The 19,624-nt window shown below is 46.6% G+C and overlaps 1 protein-coding gene across 6 annotated transcripts in view; it reads right to left on the bottom strand.

Annotated features, from left to right (window-relative positions):
- Positions 1 to 19,624, bottom strand: part of lrch1 (leucine-rich repeats and calponin homology (CH) domain containing 1) — a 66,547-nt gene that overhangs the window by 13,204 nt on the left and 33,719 nt on the right. For 2 of the 6 annotated variants that reach the window (XM_023831769.2, XM_023831765.2), the window contains exons 5-17: positions 17,558 to 17,694; positions 17,319 to 17,449; positions 16,821 to 16,908; positions 15,640 to 15,745; positions 9,456 to 9,559; positions 8,599 to 8,666; positions 8,210 to 8,290; positions 7,848 to 7,925; positions 7,721 to 7,757; positions 6,599 to 6,715; positions 4,086 to 4,133; positions 3,737 to 3,806; positions 1,898 to 2,011 (exon numbers count right to left, since the gene is read on the bottom strand). In XM_023831769.2, the coding sequence (XP_023687537.1) occupies positions 1,898 to 2,011; positions 3,737 to 3,806; positions 4,086 to 4,133; positions 6,599 to 6,715; positions 7,721 to 7,757; positions 7,848 to 7,925; positions 8,210 to 8,290; positions 8,599 to 8,666; positions 9,456 to 9,559; positions 15,640 to 15,745; positions 16,821 to 16,908; positions 17,319 to 17,449; positions 17,558 to 17,694 (1,179 nt within the window). The remainder of the gene's footprint in view (positions 1 to 1,897; positions 2,012 to 3,736; positions 3,807 to 4,085; positions 4,134 to 6,598; positions 6,716 to 7,720; positions 7,758 to 7,847; positions 7,926 to 8,209; positions 8,291 to 8,598; positions 8,667 to 9,455; positions 9,560 to 15,639; positions 15,746 to 16,820; positions 16,909 to 17,318; positions 17,450 to 17,557; positions 17,695 to 19,624) is intronic. The other 4 variants (XM_023831767.2, XM_023831771.2, XM_023831768.2 and 1 more) reach the window with 3 other exon arrangements.

Raw genomic sequence — 19,624 nt, 5'->3', positions numbered from 1 at the left:
AAAGACCGGTGGTACTCTGGTGCTCTACTAAAAACAAATTTCCCAAGACATACCAGGGCATTATCAAGATTATTAGAGTTTAAAGACAAAATTTCACACTAAAGCCAGACCGACAGAAATAAGCACCATTTCATATTTCTGATCAGGCACGCCATGGACAACCTTTCTGACAGGCCCCTGGAGGAGCACTATGGGACCTGTGATGGTACAGGAGAAGAATGAAAAATAGCATGAATGCAGAGAAGCGGAGTGAAAAAGGAGGGCAACCTCCTGCTGTCATTCTGTCCTGCAGTGGGCGCCCCTGAGGACCGATAAAGAGAACACAGCAGAACGCCTTTATTATCATCACTGTACCAGAGACAAGTCATTTCAGTTTTCACATATACCGTGTTGCTCTCCTATGAGACAAACACTCACAGGTAGCAGTAAGAGTGAAGCCTGGGGAGAGAGTTGAGGGTCAGCCATTTATCTGGGGCCCTGCAGCAGCTTATGAGGTTAAGGGACAGTCCAAGGACCCAGTAACAAGTCCACAAACGGACTGACTCGCTGCTCCCATCACCGTCTGAGAGGTGCTGATGGTTTCATTTCCTAGTGGCTTTCAGGGCCGTGTATTAATAGCACCCCTGCTAAAACTCCTTAGCGTGGAGCCTGAACTGTCATCTGACAGCGAAAAAGCAGCAGCACTGCCGTTCCTAATAAGGGCGTGCCACAGAGTATTCCCTGCAACCGAAGAGGCCGCTTTCGGTTTTGAACGAGCACCGTCTCCAAGAAGGAAATGCACCATTTTTGTCATTCCTGAACATTAGGAAGGGAAACATTTCTGGGGAAATCCAGGGTCAGCGGCTGCCGCCTCCTCCTCCTCGTCGTCCTCCTCCTCCTCCAGTCGTTTCCATTGCGGCAGAAGTATGACACCCACACAGGGGCCATTATCTAATGCATATAACTTAGAGTCTATAAATAGCACATTGCTCCTTAAAGGGCAGCAGAGTAAACAAGGCCAGGCCTGTAAGACTAGCTGCCTCATAATGCATTTAACGAGGCAGTGGACTGTAAGACCCCCCCCCCCGCTGCCGCTTTGTCCAGGCTCAGATGTTCTAGCCTTAGAATATTCTAGGCTGATTCCACGTGGTGCTGCTGAGGCTTCCCAAACTGACATGCAGTGTCCAATCCATTACCTCCTTTGCCCAAAATCACACCCATTCTCACCTTGCAGTCACCCAGCAGCCTGTAGTTAGAGGCACCCCATCGGTTTTAATGGGTTCTGATATTTTCTCCCAGGTACAGCAGGAATTACATCCACATGACTGTGGGCAGTGTGGGCATACAGGCATCCAGAGTCCGACCCAGGATTCACAGGAAACGCACAAATGGCCGTGAATACACAAACATACACATGTTTGTTTACCTATCACTCTGGGGCATTTGTACACTTAATTAATTTTAAAGGTTTCTTAGTTTAAGAAAAAATTCTGGAAAAAGCTGAACAAAACATTTTTGAAAAAATATAATATTCATAAGGAAACATTTTATATGATTTGGGACACCTACAAGATCTCTTGTTCAAAATACAGTATAGGTTGCAATACTGTATCTGCAAGAATACTACAGTATATCCACTCAAACCAGTACAGTTACTACTGTTGACTGCACTGTATGTTGTTGCAAAAAAAGTTTTTACAGTGCTACCTGGAAATAATTTTTATGGTTAAGAAAACTTATACACAGAAAGACAATACAGTGACACACACACCAATACAAAAGTGCGTAATCATTATATTCATAGAAACAGATATACACGCTCAAACAGACCAATGTAACACACATACTGAGTGTGCGGACTGTGATGCAACCCAATTGGGACTCGGATTGGACACAACATTTGAGAGAAAGGACCTACCAATGTTTCTCATGCCTCCTTCATCTGCCTTAGTAGGGGTGTCTCTATCAGCAGGAGTGGCCTGTGTGAGGGGGCGGAGACAGGGCGGGGAATAGCAAGACAGCAAGGCGGGGGCTGAGGGGCGGGGCCAGGGGCAGCAGGGCAGAGCAGAGCAAGCAGGGACCGTTTTACCCCCAAAATAAACAGAGAAGCATATTTGTGTAATTTTTTTTTACAGTTAAAGGAGAAGAGGAAGCACAAGCAGCAGCAGATCATATACTCAAGCAAATATGCAGTTTTTAAAGAGAATAAATTAGTGACACAACAAAGATATTCATGCAGAAAGAAAGTCAAAGAGAGACAGGCAGAGAGAAAGAGGTACAGAGAAAGAGAGAGGGACACAGGAAGTGCCATAAAAAGAACAAAAAAACATGGAGAATGGAAAAATAATGTTAATGCAAATTCAAATTCTGATTCGTCATGACATGCTGCGTTAAAGATGTCAGCTAGAGCTGGGGTAAAGGCAGCAGATACTGCGCCTGATAGGTGTCTGCCTGAGGTACAAGCATGGCTGTGCAGAGACATGTGCGATGCATAAGGGAGGCTGTACCCAGGGCCTTTCACGCAGCGTGGTCAGTCCAACACACCCGGCCACTGCCCAAGTGCAGCACTTGCTGAGCTGCTATGCACTCAGTCGAGGAATCATCTTTGTAAATGTGTAATTGGTGGCCTAAGAACAGTCGGTTTTCTCCTGACGTCTTAGGGCACAGGTGTCAGACTCCAGTCCTGGGGGGCCAGAGCCCTGCACATTATTGGGTTTCCCCTCGTTTAACACACCTGATTCAGCTTCTTGTGCTAATTACCACACAGCCGTTTAGCTGAATCATTTGTGGTGGAACAGGGAAAGAACTAAGGTACACAGGGCTGCGGCCCCCCAGGACTGGAGTTTGACACCCCTGTCTTAGGGGATGCTGGCTTGGATCGTACCTGTGTGAGGGAGGCCCTGGGTACAGGCCATGTTTATACAAACTTCATGTTATGCTATAAGGACATTGCATATTAGCTGGATAACAAACTGCTGCTGCTGCTTAGAGGAGCTGGATGTAAAAAGGGACATGGGGGAGGAGCCAACAGCCTGGCTGGGGGTGTGGCCAGGAGGGTGATAGTGGACAGTGACAGGCTGTGCCAGTAATGAAGGTCATAGCCTTTTCTCTGAAATTAAGGGATGATTATCTGTTGGAGGTGAGCCCGGTAACCAAGGTGGGGGGCAGGGTGGGGTCTAGCTACAGAAAGGGGCTTTCAGCTGCTCCAAAAACAAAGCTCCAGTCTTCTCTACTAAGCGATTGATTGTTTTTGTGGAGAGAGATCGCTCTGAACACAATGGCCGATAAAGGCTTCTCTTTTGTTCTCCACTGTAAGGCCACAGGCCTGGCTTTTCCCTCAGAGGCCGCTGCTGCACTGAGGGGGAGGGGGAGGGGGAGGGGGTGGCAGAGGAGGGCGGGGTAACACTGGGGGCAATTAGGTGAAGGTCAGCGATTCTAGACAAAGAGGAAAGTTGTGTTTCTTTTTTTTCTTTTTAGTACCAGGAGGGGGTTGGGTTTGCAAGTAGGACAGGAGGACAGCCTGTCCCCCCCGGCATGTTGCGTCCAATCACGGCTGTTCAAAGGTTCACTGGAACGTTCTGTGTCAGTCTAACCACTCATGACGGTTTTCTCAGAAACACAAGTGCAACGTCACTGTTGGGTTGTTGTGAGGGTTCTGAGGTGTGTGGGGGTTAGGAAAGTGAACGTGAGGCCTGCCCCAGCCCAGCCCAGCCCAGCCCAGCCCAGCCCACCGCACGGAGGCCTGTCCTTCACCTACCTGACCTGGGCTTCAGGCCAAAGGGTGGGGAGTTCACTGGTGTTGAAGAGGCTGAGCTTTTGTCTTCCCCCTAGGGGGCGCCACAGAAACACAAAGCACATGCTTCAAATCAATTTTTATCAATTTTTTTAAATCAATTCCCTGGCTTCATTAATCTTGTTTTATTATTATATTGCATTTTAGATAAAAATATAGCCTTTGAGGTATTATTTGGATAATGTTTATATATTTTTTTATTATTAAAAGTATAACATGGGTATATTTTAAAGCTATTAGAACTTTTATTATTATAATAATGTGGGGGTGCTGAAGGTGCAGAGCTGGAGGGGTCCAGGCTGGCTGAACTCACCGTGTCCACATGATCCTGCTGGTTCTCGTTTTGGTCACCTGAGTGCATCTGTGGAGCACATGGACATGAGGACTATTCCAGACCCCCCCCCCCCATATCAGATGTGCTGCTAATACAGCATCCAACAGCAGTTAGCTGAGGTGACATTAGCAGGTCAGGCAAAAGGAGCCACTGTAAGTGAGGGATCTATTCTGCAACTGACAGGTAGGGGGAAGTTTATAGTTATGAAACTACTGCCGTGATGGTATACATGCGGCTTACACATCTATTTGTGAGTATGAGGGCTTTGTGCATGTCTCTCTCAAAATATCTATGTTTCATGCACAACTGTCTAATAGTATGCATGCTCCATTCACATCTGTCTGATAGCATGCATGCTAAATACACATCCCTGAGAGTATGTAATAATAAATTCAATAATAATAATAATAAATTTAATTTATAATGCACTTTACATTTTACAGAGAAAATCTCAAAGTGCATACAGACAATGAGAGAACATATATGCTACATTTACAGCTGTCTGATAGCATGCATGCTACATACACACCCCCTGAGAGTATATATGCTACATTTACATCTGTCTGATAGCATGCATGCTACATACACACCCCCGAGAGTATATATGCTACATTAACAGCTGTCTGATAGCATGCATGCTACATACACACCCCCGAGAGTATATATGCTACATTAACAGCTGTCTGATAGCATGCATGCTACATACACACCCCCGAGAGTATATATGCTACATTTACATCTGTCTGATAGCATGCATGCTACATACACACCTCCGAGAGTATATATGCTACATTTACATCTGTCTGATAGCATGCATGCTACATACACACCTCCGAGAGTATATATGCTACATTTACATCTGTCTGATAGCATGCATGCTACATACACACCCCCGAGAGTATATATGCTACATTTACAGCTGTCTGATAGCATGCATGCTACATACACACCCCCGAGAGTATATATGCTACATTTACATCTGTCTGATAGCATGCATGCTACATACACACCCCCGAGAGTATATATGCTACATTTACATCTGTCTGATAGCATGCATGCTACATACACACCCCCGAGAGTATATATGCTACATTTACAGCTGTCTGATAGCATGCATGCTACATAAACACCTCCGAGAGTATATATGCTACAGTTACATCTGTCTGATAGCATGCATGCTACATACACACCCCAGAGTATATATGCTACATTTACAGCTGTCTGATAGCATGCATGATACATACACACCTCCGAGAGTATATATGCTACATTTACAGCTGTCTGATAGCATGCATGCTACATACACACCCCCGAGAGTATATATGCTACATTTACAGCTGTCTGATAGCATGCATGCTACATACACACCCCCGAGAGTATATATGCTACATTTACATCTGTCTGATAGCATGCATGCTACATACACACCTCCGAGAGTATATATGCTACATTTACAGCTGTCTGATAGCATGCATGATACATACACACCCCCGAGAGTATATATGCTACATTTACATCTATGTGATAGCATGCACGCTACAAATACACTCCTGAGAGTATGTATGCTGCATTTACATCTCTTTGGTGGGATGTACACTGTGGTGTCCCAGGATTTTGTGTAAGCATTTTGTGTTCACATTTGAGAGAGATGAAAAGCATCTTTGATTTAAACTTAAACCTCAAAGATTGCTTGTGTGGTAATTCATGCACATTTGATATATAAGCCCTGATTGTCAAACAATATCCTAAAACACTCATCAGTGTATTAAAATAAGATCAGTCAATGTCAAGTAAGGAATACAGCAAGAACACCAAAATAATAGCGATGAAGTTACTGTGGCAGCTACATAATATAAATTCAGGAATTCTGAATGATTTATTTGAATGATGATGAAGGAATGACTGGTAGGTTTCTACAAGACCAGGAGGACGAGGGTGAGAAGATGAGATGGTTTAGTTCACAGAAATATATCATAACACGTTCTCTGGAGACAAGACATGTAAGCATCCCCTACACCAGACAATCACCACCTTCTATGCAGCCCAGCTGAAATCTTCAACTAAATTAATCACAAAATACAATTCTGTTCTACTGTTTATTAACCATGAAGGCAATAGGCAAGACTATTCGCATTTAGAAGATATTGCTGTCCTTGTGCAACAATCTCTGCTGTAACGAACCAGCAATGAGGTAGTCATGTGACCATGTTTACAGGCCCCTATGATGGGAAATCTACTCCAAATCTACTCCAGGATCAAAGCCATGGCAAAAACTGCACAAAGCATAGGATCATGTACTTAGGTGCTACTCTGAGCCAGCTGTTAAGGACCAAAGTCTGCTTTGGGTTTAATACGTTGGAAAGCCTCAAAGGGAGAACATACTGACAAGACAGTCATGATCACATGACCAGTTGGATATGCAGGACATGGTGGGCGATGGACACAGCTCAGTGATGGTAGGGATGTGTGATAAAGGGGTGTTAGCTGGTTACCTGGTGAGACACGTGTCTCTCAAACTGTCGGCATGCAAGTTGGGCTTCAAGTCTGGTCCTCTCTAGAATCAATTCCCTTTTCTTCTGGAACTCAAGCCCTCCATCAGAAATTTCACTCTATAATATGACAACCATCAGATCCTTCATTTGAAGACATAGCAACCATAACAACTCCACAAAAAAAGCTTTCACTCTAACAGAACAACTATCAGTCAGTAACAGTAACCTTCACAGCAGACGTCTACAACATAACAACCATCACAGCAGACGTCTACAACATAACAACCATCACAGCAGACGTCTACAACATAATCTTCAGGGGAGACTTCTGCAACATAACCAACAGAGCAGACACTCTACAACATAACAACTATCAGAGCACACACTTTAGAACATAACAACCATCAGAGCAGATGCTACCATAGCAACAATCAGGGCATTCACTATACAATGAAGCAACTATTAGAGCACACATTGAACAACAGATCAACTTATAAGCCCTACTGCATAGAAACAACAGCATATAACCTTAAGGAATACCAATACTGTCAAGTAAACACAACTGCTTAACCAATAGGTTAAAAAGCAGCACCCCTTCAACATTTCTGCATAGCAAGTCATGACATCTTGTGGATTTCACATTCCAGATTCCTAAATCTGATATAGCTGTCCAGCAGATACATTTCCTAAATTCCCCCAGCTTAACTTCCCATGGAATGGAAAGTTTCTGGAAATTTTCCACCTCTTTGCAAGTCAATTTACTATATGCTATATATATCCAGTCTAGTCATTACATACCTACAATAATACCTTAAATTGTGTATCACGTTTTACAAACCCAAAGATGCTTCTATATTGCCATGGCTAGCATATTCACTCTATAAACACAGTGCTGATACAAAGCCTAACTCAAACACAGAGTGTGTTCTTCATCCATATGAAGTTGGCACTGGAAGATGATATGAACAAGCCTGGAATTATAGGGCTGAGACCCACAGACTGCTCTGGAAACACTTGGGTTGCTGTACCCTGAAGAGTTCTAGAAAGCACTGTGTTTCCAGCAGCTGCATCGTGGGTGTGTTTGAGACAGAGGCGGCAGACGTAAGAGGCTCTGTACTGTACCTTAGGTGTAACTTGTCCATTCTCACAGTCCTGCCCGCTGTAGAAAGAGGACCACGTAAGAAATCAGTCATGGTGTCTGTACACAGGCTAGTCATTTACCCATAATGACGTGGGAAGTCACACTCACTTGAATGACTCCTCCAGCATGACCATCTTCACAGGGTACAGCTGTACTTCTGAGAGCTCGGCAGACTCCATTGTTACTCTGTGTGTGTGGGGCCAAAGGAGACGGGGACAAGGCCTATTATAAGAATTTACCACCATAAAATGTTCCCGTAAGATAAGGAAAAATATAAAGAGAAAAATAACTAAAAACAGAGATCCAGACATAAAAAACAAGCATAGTGAGACAAAATGAGATGCACTGTAGATTGCATGTGCAACTCAAGTGAGGAAGATGAAGTGTCATGTAGCTGCTAGTCCCGAAGACAGAAAGCACAGGCAGACAGACAGACTGTGCACTTCCTGTGCCTGAGCCCAGCCCTGCACCTGTTGGGGTGCTGCAGCAGCTCCACCGCCTCCCTCAGCTGACTGATCATGCCAAAGTGGCTCTCCTCTGTGACCTTTGACCTGCATGACAACGAAAATCAGACTAACTCAAGGGGTCTGCAATGGTTATCACGATGCACATCAAGCTGTAATTAAACTGGATGATAAAATGTGCATTTTTAATCAGCAGCTGGCAAAAATTTTCAATAAATTGACACCTTTATGCTACCTCGTAAAATTCATTAACAATTCATCACCATAAATTTTTAAAATGTTAACACTGTGTTTACAAGCTGTTTAACATCCACTTTATAATCCATAGGAAAAAGACAGAGAGGGAGGGGGGGCTGGACAGACAGGGCTGGGGGTGGTGGGGACGGTATACCCACATGCGCTGCGCTGCCCAGCTGGGGTCTTCCTCTATCCGGAGGGGCTCGTCGAAACCTGCGGCCCGGTCCTGATGTGAGAGCACAGAGTCACCCTCTGAGCTGCAGCTGCAGCCAGGTCACCTGACCGCCACCCAAGGCCTGTGACTGGCTGGTACTCAGCGCTCCACCCTGCCACAGCGAGCGAGGGCCAGTGAGAACCCACCCCTCCCCCTCCGCTAACATCCAAACCCCCCTCCCCCTCCAAAGACACAGTGATCTATCCACACAATGGTGTTACAGCTCTGTCTTGCCCTCTCTCCCATTCTCTCTCTGTCTCTCTCTCTCTGTTTCTCTCCTTTGGCTGTCACATACATATGCCTGTGCAGTCCTGGGGGATACACGCTGTCACCCCCATTGTCACATAACCGGAAAGCTGTACACCACACTCAGTAAGGAGTGAGGGGGCATCTCTGAAGCAAAAGAAAACAGTCTGTTTATTATTATTAACATTCTTTGCTGTAGGCAGTGACACTTTTAATGAGACTGACAGGCAGCGTGAGAGAAGTCCATGCTAGGGAGTGAGAGGGACAGGCAGAGTGATAGAGATGCCTACAGCAGGGAGTGAGAGGGACAGGCAGAGTGATAGAGATGCCTACAGCAGGGAGTGAGAGGAACAGGCTGAGTGAGAGACGCCTACGTCCTTCCCAAGAACCCTCGCCAGGACCTGACCAATCATGCGAGTGGGGTGTGCCAGAACATATGAATAATTCAGCGTCCTGGTTGTATTACATCATATTTTAGGCATACAGACAAATGCCCCGTGAGGTGGGGGCTGGAAAGGCCAGAAATGGAACAGGCTGCGGGAGGCGGGGACTTGCCTTGATGTAGGTGATGAATGGTGAGCTGAGTGATGGGTCCTCGTACCCGTGCCTCTTTGTCAGGTTCTCTATGCTGCGACCTGAGCTCGGCCTCACTGGGTCCGCTGGGGGGGGGGGGAGGACAGATACAGAAATTATGGTCAGTGAAACTTAAACAACAGAGGAGAGTAAATCCCTGCAGAGAGAAAGCAACTCTAGGGATGCAGTGTGTCTCTGCCTGCGAGGGGGGGGGGGGCTCGGGCTCCTGGATGGGGTGGAAGTGGGTCAGCTTGGAAATTCCTGCCACCCTCCTCCATAAAGACATAGAAAGCTCTATTTAAAGAGCCTTTAGCAACTGAGCAGAGGTGCTTGCAGTGATCTCAATCAGCCCCTCTTAGTGTGGCATCCAGCATACTGAGTCTCCAGGAGGGAACAGGAGATACTACCAAGAGAGACAAGACACAAAGTGCTGAGGTCCCTAGAACACACACAGCTCATGGTGTGAATGGGTTAAATTCAGAATGGTTTGTTTTTATACATTTAAAAATTGAAATCTGGAGTCTCACTCAAGAGCACAGGCTATCAAAGGCAGCTCCCATAATCCTCCTTGTGTCGACAAGCTCTTCCTGTTCTGTATCTGCACTTCCTGTCACTTATACCCCCCCCCCCCCATGTTTTCCCTTCCCAGTGCAGGCTGGCTCTGCCCTGCACAGGATGCTGACCCCCAACCAACCCAGACTTCCTTCATACCAAGACTCAGCTGTCAGACAGACTGCAGAAAGCTCACAGCTACACCTGTTACATTCGTCATGGTGACTGCATGAACACTTAGTACTTGTTAAATCCTGGGTAGAATGATATTTTAAATGGTTTGGGAAGGCCAGCATTACCATGTGTGTTATCTAATGCCTTTTCTAATGCCTTTTTCAAAGACATTTCCACAAATAGGGACAAAATTACATTTCATTAATTCAATGTATTAACGTTTGTTGGGATGATCCTCTTCTGGGACCTGGACCTAAAATCACACATGTAAGTATGTAGCACAGAATAACTGAAACAGTCAGTGTATAGCAGATGAGCAACTGATACAGTCAATGTGTGGAAGGTGAGTGACTGATACCATCAGTGTGTAACAGGAGAGTGACTGTAGAGACAGTGTGTTGGACAGGTGAGGGACTGATACAGTCAGTGTGTAACAGGAGAGTGACTGTAGAGACAGTGTGTAGGGCAGGTGAGGGACTGATACAGTCAGTGTGTAACAGGAGAGTGACTGTAGAGACAGTGTGTAGGGCAGGTGAGGGACTGATACAGTCAGTGTGTAACAGGAGAGTGACTGTAGAGACAGTGTGTTGGACAGGTGAGGGACTGATACAGTCAGTGTGTAACAGGAGAGTGACTGTAGAGACAGTGTGTAGGGCAGGTGAGGGACTGATACAGTCAGTGTGTAACAGGAGAGTGACTGTAGAGACAGTGTGTTGGGCAGGTGAGGGACTGATACAGTCAGTGTGTAACAGGAGAGTGACTGTAGAGACAGTGTGTTGGGCAGGTGAGGGACTGATACAGTCATTTTGTAGCAGTTGAGTGATCTATACGATCAGTGTGTAGGGATGGTGAGTGACGGATACAGTCAGTGTGTATGGCAGGTACTGTAAGTGACTCACATAGTTACTGTGTAGTAGGTAAGTGACTCATACAGTCAGTGTGTAGGAGAGGTGAGTGACGGATACAGTCACTATGTTGTAGATGAGTGGTCGATACGGTCAGTGTGTAGCATGTGAGTGACGGACGCAAGCAGTACGTAGGGCAGGTGAGTGACTCATACAGTCAGTGTGTAGGAGAGGTGAGTAATTGATAGTATCAGTGAGTAGGGCAGGTTAGAGACCAAAACAGTCTGTGTGTAGCAGGTGAGTGACCGATACAGTCAGTGTGTAGCAGGTGAGTGACCGATACAGTCAGTGTGTAGCAGGTGAGTGACCGATACAGTCAGTGTGTAGCAGGTGAGTGACCGATACAGTCAGTGTGTAGCAGGTGAGTGAATGATACAGTCAGTGTGTAGCAGGTGAGTGAATGATACATACAGTATGTAGGACAGGTGAGTGACTCATACAGTCAGTATGTAGGAAAGGTGAGTGACAGATACAGTCATTGTGTAAGAGGTGAGTGACTGAACACAGTCAGTCTGAAGGGCAGGTGAGTGTCTATCACAGGCTATGGGATGCGTCTAGTGCGTTGGTGAAGTGTTTTACTTCTATCCTCGCCACTGGCTAGCAAAGGTGTTTCCAGCACCATGAACAGAGAGCTGAGTGCCTAAGTCTCTCAATGCCAGTACATAGCCTCTCCACAGCAAGCCCAATGCTTTGCCTGCCCATGGTGACAGATGTCAATTAGGCACTGAGAGGTTCCAGCCCAGACTGGCAGGGACTTGGAGGAGGTTGGTCCCTAGACATGTTGCATGCAGGCCCACCGTTGAATGGACATGCCCTGGAGCATGATGCCCACAAATCAGCTATGGGCAAAGAGCACCACTGCCTCGTGATGGTCTTGGGAGAGACAAAGGCTAAGGGAATAAACCCTGACATAAGATCACCACCTCTGCTGCCTTGCGGCTACCCCCATATATGGGAAAGCCTGTTGCTGATCTCAGCAATGCTCTGGCAACTCCGGCAACACTGCTGGTGCCAAACCATACTGGCCTTTGCCATTCCTTTGGATCCATCACCAGTGTGGAGAGTTGGTTCTCCTTATTACGCTGCCCTGGCTTGTGCCCTGGAGAGGACACTCCAGCTTCACCTCACAGTATCAACTGTCAAGCCATCAGCAACACAAAAAACAGCCATCATCAACAATGAGCTACACAGACTACAGGTGGACATAGCTGCTCTGCAAGAAACACCACTACCTGGATCAGGCATGCTCAAGGAGAAAGACTAGACCTTCTTCTGGCAAGGGAAGAGAAGTGCAGAGAACATGGGGTGGGATTTGCTATCATGAACTCCTTGTTGAAAATGGTTGAATTAGGCGACAAGGGTTCCTCTGGGAAACCATTCAGACAACAACCTTTGCAAACTTTGGGAAGAAGACCTCCAAGAACTGTGACTGGTTTGAAGCCAAGTCCAGCGTGTTAATTCCCATCATAGAAGTGATGAATGCTCACTAAGTGAGAAGTCCCTCCAAATACTCAGAGCTGCCAGGAGTAAAGTACAGCAGACAACGAGAAGATGTGTTAACGAATACTGGCAGCAGGTCAGCCATGACAGCCAGACTGCAACAGCAACAGGAAACATCAAAGGGATGTACAAGGGGATCAAAAAAGCTTTAGGTCCAACTCAGAGCCCCACACAAATCATCCAGCAGGGAAGTGATAAGTGACATAGGCAAGCATATGGAGAGATGGGCAGAACCCTACTCAGTGCTATACACCAGAGAGAACATTGCTGTCACTTCAGCTCTTATCTGATGCCTCTGCCCATCATGGAGGAGTTTGCATGGCTATTGACAGGTTAGCATGTGGCAAAGCACCAAGCATCGATGGCATCCCGTTGGACCTGATTAAGCCCTGCAAAAACACTGCAGCCTCTACATGACATCTTTTACCAGTGCTGGAGAGGAACTGTACCACAAGACATGAGATGCCAAGACTGTCACTCTGTACAACAACAGGGGGGACAGAAGTGACTATAACAACTCCAGGGGCATCTTCCTCCTTGGCAAACTCTATGATAGTGCACCTTCAGAAGTTAGCTGAGCGCATCTATCCCAGTGTAGATGTTAGGGGTGGGCGATATGGCAAAAATATCATATCACGATTTTTTTACAGTTAAATCACGATTTCGATTTTATCACAGTATTTATACTGATGTGAATGATATTGATTTTTTTTTCTAGTTTGCAAGTTACTGAACAGTACAACCAAACTATTTTCCTTTGTAAAAATATAGTCCTAAAGAACAAAACAGGATATTGGCCAAAGAACATCAAATAAGGCTCTGAAGTGTGGCTGGACCACAGATCACTGGTTGCTGCGAAAAAACGGATGTTTTGAACTTCGCATTCCATTTTTTCATGGCATTCAGAGTATAGACGTGGACTGGCAGTGCTGGAGAAATATTTTCGGCTCATCAGCTCGTATCGCGGATCAGTTACTTACAGCAGACCTTTAAACGCCTTGTTTTCTATAGTTTTGATGGGAACCATATCTTTTCCGAGGTAAAAGGTAATTGCTTCTTTTATCTCTTTCCATCACTTGCTTGTCCTGTCCTACGGAGCGCCTTTCTCAAAAGCTTGTGTCAGAGTGGTTTGTTTTGGTTTGGTAAGTGATAGAAAAGGTTTGTGATGTTGCCGTCCGACGCGCGAACCTTTTCTCTGCAGACTTTGCAAATAACGCCTGTTTGTTCCTTATCATTTGGGTAAAACCCAAACCACTTCAATATCACCGATGTAGAATTTTTTTTTAGGGACCAACTCATCCATTACATTCTTACTTTCAGACATTGCTTCCCGCTACACTCAGAATCAAAGACAGTGATGGAGTGAGACCTGTACGTCAACCACCTTGGTTGGTTGAGCGCTGTTTCTATAAGGCGGGCATTAAGCGGACTAGCAATTAGTGCACTTTGGCTGAGGAAAAAAATTAGGAAGAGCATAAAGCCGCAATATACAGATGTAATCTATATGGACGATTCTACGATCTCTCTGCTTTGGCAGATCGTCAACACATAGATCGTCTTCACGATGTCATATCGTCATATCCCCCACACCTAGTGGATGTCATGCAGAATGTTCAACAGGAGAAGTGCAGAGGACAGCAGAAGCCCCTATGATGCCTTCATCAACCTCATGAAAGCATGCAACATTATTAGCGAGGATGGGCTCTTCAATATCCTTCTGAAAATCGGATGCACCCTGTAGCTACAAAACATTGTAATATGAAGGCAACCATCTTGTATGAGGGTAGCATGTCTGAACCCTTTGACATCAAGAATGGTGTGAAGCAAGGGTGCGTCCTCTTCTCTCTGCTCCTGAAGTATGCTTTTGGGACTTCAACTGAAGGAGTGTACTCACACACCAGATCTGATGGGGGAGTGTTCAACCTTGCAAGACTGAGAGCTAAGACTAAGGTACGCAAGGTCCTTGTCAGAGACATGCTCCATGCTGATGATGCTGCATGTGCTTCACGTACTGAACAACAAATTAAGTAGCTCATGAACAGATTCTCATAAACCTGCAAAGACTTTAGGCTCACCATCAGCCTGAAAAAGACCAATGTGTTGGGTCAAGATGTGGACACTCCACCAGTGATCATCATCGACAGCTATGATTTAGATGTTTTCCACCAGTTCACCTACCTTGGATCCATCAGCAAGAACTTGTCCCTTGATGTCAAGACCAACCAATGCTTTGGGAAGGCTGGAACAATTTTTGGCTGATTTTCCACCCGTGTCTGGGAGAATCCAAAGCTCACAATCCTGACCAAAATGGCCGTGTACAATGCCTGCATCATCAGTAAGCTCCAGTATGGCAGTGAAACATGGACGGCATACGCCAAAGAAGAGCAGAATCTGAAGAGCTTCCACATGCGCTGCCTTCGTCGTATCCTAGAGATCATGTGGAGTGTAGTACCAAATGCCCAGGTTCTCGAATAAGCTGGACTCCCCACCAAGCAAAAGCAGTTCAGACAATGCAGGCTGTGGTGGTTTGGCCATGTGTGCTGAATCGAAGATGGCCGTATACCGAAGGACATCCTCTACAGCAAGCTAGCCTCTGGAAAGAGATCTGATGACCTCCCCCAGCTGCACTGTAAGGATGTCTGCAAGCGGAACATGATATAAACTTTGAGTGCTGAGAAGATGTAGCAGCAAACTGCAGCAGATGGAGCAGTGGGCTCCAGAGGCAAATTAAGGCGGGAGACGAGAGGATCCAGAACCTGGCTGAAAAAAAGAGAACCAAACGGAAGGTGCACTCCTGCGGAGACAATTCTGCAACCACCCACACCTGTATTCGATGCAGTAGAGAGTGCCACTCCTGAATTGGACTAATCAGCCACATCTGACGTTGGTTCAGCCGTGATATCACCACGGCCCTAAACGACAACTAGGGCATATCATCCATGGTTGACTTGAACGACAAAAGCCATTAATAGGGCAGGTGAGTGACTGATACAGTCAGTGTGTAGGGGAGGTAAGTGATTGTGTGAGTGACTCACCCGTCAGAGCGCTGATGTGCTCGCTGGAGTCGTCTTTGCTCAGGCCGTCTTCCTCAGTGATGTGGGACATGGGGGCGCTCAAGCTCAGGCTGTCCTCGTCCGAGGGCTGGAATGAGACCCCCGGGGGATGTTAGCAACCCCCAAACCTAACATGTTCAGTGTACACAACCAAATGCTGCTGCACTCAGCAGAAATGCACTGTACCATACTCTATGGACCTGACCCCAAAAGCTCATCCCTGCACCACAGTGCCCTATAGCTTGAGGACACCTCAGTATAATTCCAAGCAAGAAATCCCAGCAGGTGGATCGGGTCTCAGGTGTGTCTGTGAGCCGCCAGCACTGGCTCCGTTCCCCTTTCACGCGATACATTTCAGCTTGTCAAGCTTACAGAAACAGCTGTCAAGCTAAAGCATGCATAGGGAAACACTCAGACCACACCCACCTTCCTGTTTGAAGAATATTAAATATTGTTTGTGCCAGGCTTGCCACGTGGTCAAATTTTTGCATATGATTATGCCTATGGGGTTACAGTGCCCGCTGTTTTATGGGACCTTTTTAAAGCCCTCAGAGGTGCTCACACTGTAAACTAAGGAGTAATGAGCAGATAGTGCATCATTCTGCAGCACTAATGCTTCATTAACCCCCGTGATCAAAGCACAAGTCTAGGGAGGTGGCAGGAGTGTGACCTTCTAAATGTGGCTTGGTGTGCCGCAGATGTTAAAGGCTCAACCAATGAGAGACCAGCTCATTCCTTTAAAACACTGACTCGGAACACAGTGATTATCATTTCTGTTAGTATGATGTTCGGGAAAAGAGAGAGAGAGAGGGAGGGGGAGAGAGAGAGAGGGGGGTAGGCTGTCAAGGGCGCCTAGAGACAGACACATGTGAGAGAGACAGACACATGTGAGAAACACCCATGTATTATTGTAACAGTGTTACTAAAACAATCACATGCAGGGAATCACTCAGGGAAGACAGGCAGGTCTGCAGTGACAGGCTTCGGTGATTTCACATTGTCCTATCCCCAAAGAGACACACAGACACACAGCCGGTCTGTGCACACACAGACGCACACACACGCGTGCACAAGCATGCACACACAGACGCGCACACACACGCGTACACAAGCATGCACAATCGGATGCACACACACACGTACGCACGCATTCATACACCTACCTCGGTGGTCGATAGCCGTTTGTCTCCATTATCACTGCCAACTCCAGAGTCGGTGTCGTGTTTCTTATTCTGGTCGATGTCCTCGATGCTGGAGAGGATGAGGCACGGCAGACCATGGGTTAGATGGGGCAGAGAAGACTGCAGGTTAGCCAGAGGAGCCAGAGGCGCGGTCGGGGAAAGTGGGGGGAGAGCGGGGTCTCCCTCCAAGCTCCGAGAACAGCGCAGCGTCTCTCTGACTCTAGTCTGCTCGCTCAGTCACTCACTGCAAGGAGGCATCCTGCCTGGGAGGGGCTGTGAGGAGCATCCTCACACTCACACCGTAACACACTGTAACACACGCACACACACACACACACAATAAGGCTGACACACATAGAGCCCGCCCACTCCCTGAGATGTGAGCCAATCAGGTATCTGACAGGTGAGCTGAGGGACAGCTATCAATCCATCAGTCCCTCTGTAAGTCACGGCAGTCTGGGAATCACCGTGGTAACCAACCTTCCAGCTGCCGGCCGGGGCAGATTTAGCCTCTCCATTGCGGGCAGGTAGAGCAACTCGGAGCCCTTGTCATGGCGACACGCCTCCATGGTCAGGTACTTGAATATGTGCACCTTCCCTTTGGTGCAGATCTATGTGGGAGCAGCAGGAGTAATGAGCAGATCTCAAAGACAAAAACGCAATAGCACTAGCAGTCAGACCGGGAAAAGCAGACAGCGGTATGTGCGGGCTCTGCCGACCTGTGCAGGCGGATTCTGCAGTGGGTTGTTCTCCAGCTGCAGGGACTGCAGCTGCACCATCTTCCTGTAACATATTGGGATGCTGGACACTTTGTTGCAGGAGAAGTCAAATTTCACCAAGGGAAGCTCTGCCAGATCTGAGAGAGGACATGAAAGGAGAGGAGTGGAGAGGAGGGGAAGGGAGGAGAGGGGAGGGGTTGGGATAGATGAGAAGAGAGGAGAGGAGAAGAGAGGGGAGGGAAGGAGGAGAGAGGAGGGGAGGAGGAGAAGACATGAGAGGAGAGGAGGGGAGAACAGAAGGGTTGAGGGCTTTGATCCTGGGAGCAGACGAGGATCTGATAACACAACTCTAAATGCACAAGGACCAGCCAAAAACTGAAAGTGTTTTTAATGCGCTCCCTTAGGAAGTTCCCACTCTAACCATCCGTCCATCCATTTATCCACCTTAAACTCCATCCTGGAGCCTATCCTGGCAACACAGGGTTAGGGACATCCTGGACGGGATGCCATACTCACTCATGTTTAATGACTGTAATGCGTGTCAAAGGGTACTGTAATGACACAGGGTCTGACACAGAGACACCATCAAAACCAGCATTGACATGGTAAAACATATCTAACCCCCTGCCCCACCCCAGCTGCGAGGTACTGAGCCAGCAGGCAACACAGTTGTTCTACACAGGGAGCGCCCAGGTCTCGCCACACATGAACTGACAGGGACCTCTGAACAGGAGCCAAACTAGCCACTGGCTATGACTGAGTGCTTAGGTCTGCGGACACCACTGTAGTAGCAAGAGCAGGTATATCAGCAGGAGCAGTAACAGAAACAGGATCAGCAACAAGAGCAGCTCTTACAGCAGGAGCAGTAACAGAAACAGGATCAGCAAAAAGACCAGCTCATGTTGACCTTAAGCCCTCGAGGGAAAATCTATGATAGTGTTTCCATTGGTGAAACAGAGGGTACCAGTTCAGCAGAGGGAGAACATTCACGCCTTTGAGGAGATGAAGAAGGCTTTTCTCAATACAGTACATCAGTGCTTCCTCAGAGGCTGCATCAAATGACTATCATATGATAGTCTGCTCTGGGGCTGAATTTAGTACTCAAGACCACCGTTTTGCCAGGAATGAGTGCAGTCTCGGAGAGCTTTCCAATCATCATCACGTCATGTAGCTGACTCATTAAGCTGACTCGCTTGCTCAGAAAAACCCCGGCATCCTCATCAGGTACAGAAATACTGCATTCTATGTTATTTATCTGTAGAGCTATTTTACAGCAGGGATCAGGTGGCAGGGAGTATTTGCATAAATGCGGGTGTTTGCAAGTAATTGTTCCTGTGTGTCAGTCTTTGTCTGTACTCAGTGGTTTAAAGGACACCTAGTTACAGACAGACAGAGGACTCCGAGGAGAAAGAGAGGCAGGATTTGGGCTTCATCTCCTCGTTGATTTCCCAGGGGAAGGTGATTTTTAGGCAGTCAATTAATATCTTATCTCCCAGTCAAATGCCTATCATTAAACTCCATCATTAACCCTCAAATATCCCAAGTGAGCAAACCCCTTGGGAGAATTCCTGCAAATTATTTTTGTATAACCAGTTGGCAAAGCTGATGTTTCACATTCCAGAGCTGAAACTTGTAAGAACACTTGAAGGAGCCTATTTGGCTTTGATTGGTGATTAATAGCAGGAGCACTGCAGCTCAGATGTTTCCATATCTGTACTGCTGTCACTATCCCAGAGCCCACAGAGCTTTTCTGTTCAGATCCAAATAAGGCGACTCTCGTCAAAATGAAGTAATTATAGTCCAATGTTCATACAGTAGTCAGTTAAAGGCTGAACAGAAATTAGTGATGAATAAATTAAAGGTCAAAGCAAAGGTTAAACACTCCACAGAGACTATAGAGGTTAAACATTCATATATTTATAAGTCACTTAAGCATATTTCTTGTTCCTCATTCAAGACCTTTCACCCCATGCATCCTTCTGTCAGCCCCCTACCCCCAACATGGTCTAGAGATCAGGTCACACTTCATCTTGCACCAATCAGATTTCAGCATAAAGCATAACTACT

The sequence above is a fragment of the Paramormyrops kingsleyae genome, chromosome 16 (genome assembly GCF_048594095.1).
Source record: "Paramormyrops kingsleyae isolate MSU_618 chromosome 16, PKINGS_0.4, whole genome shotgun sequence".
Taxonomy (NCBI): Eukaryota; Metazoa; Chordata; class Actinopteri; order Osteoglossiformes; family Mormyridae; genus Paramormyrops; species Paramormyrops kingsleyae.
Note: the sequence above shows the minus strand (reverse complement) of the source record. Positions and strands in the feature narration are given on the sequence as shown.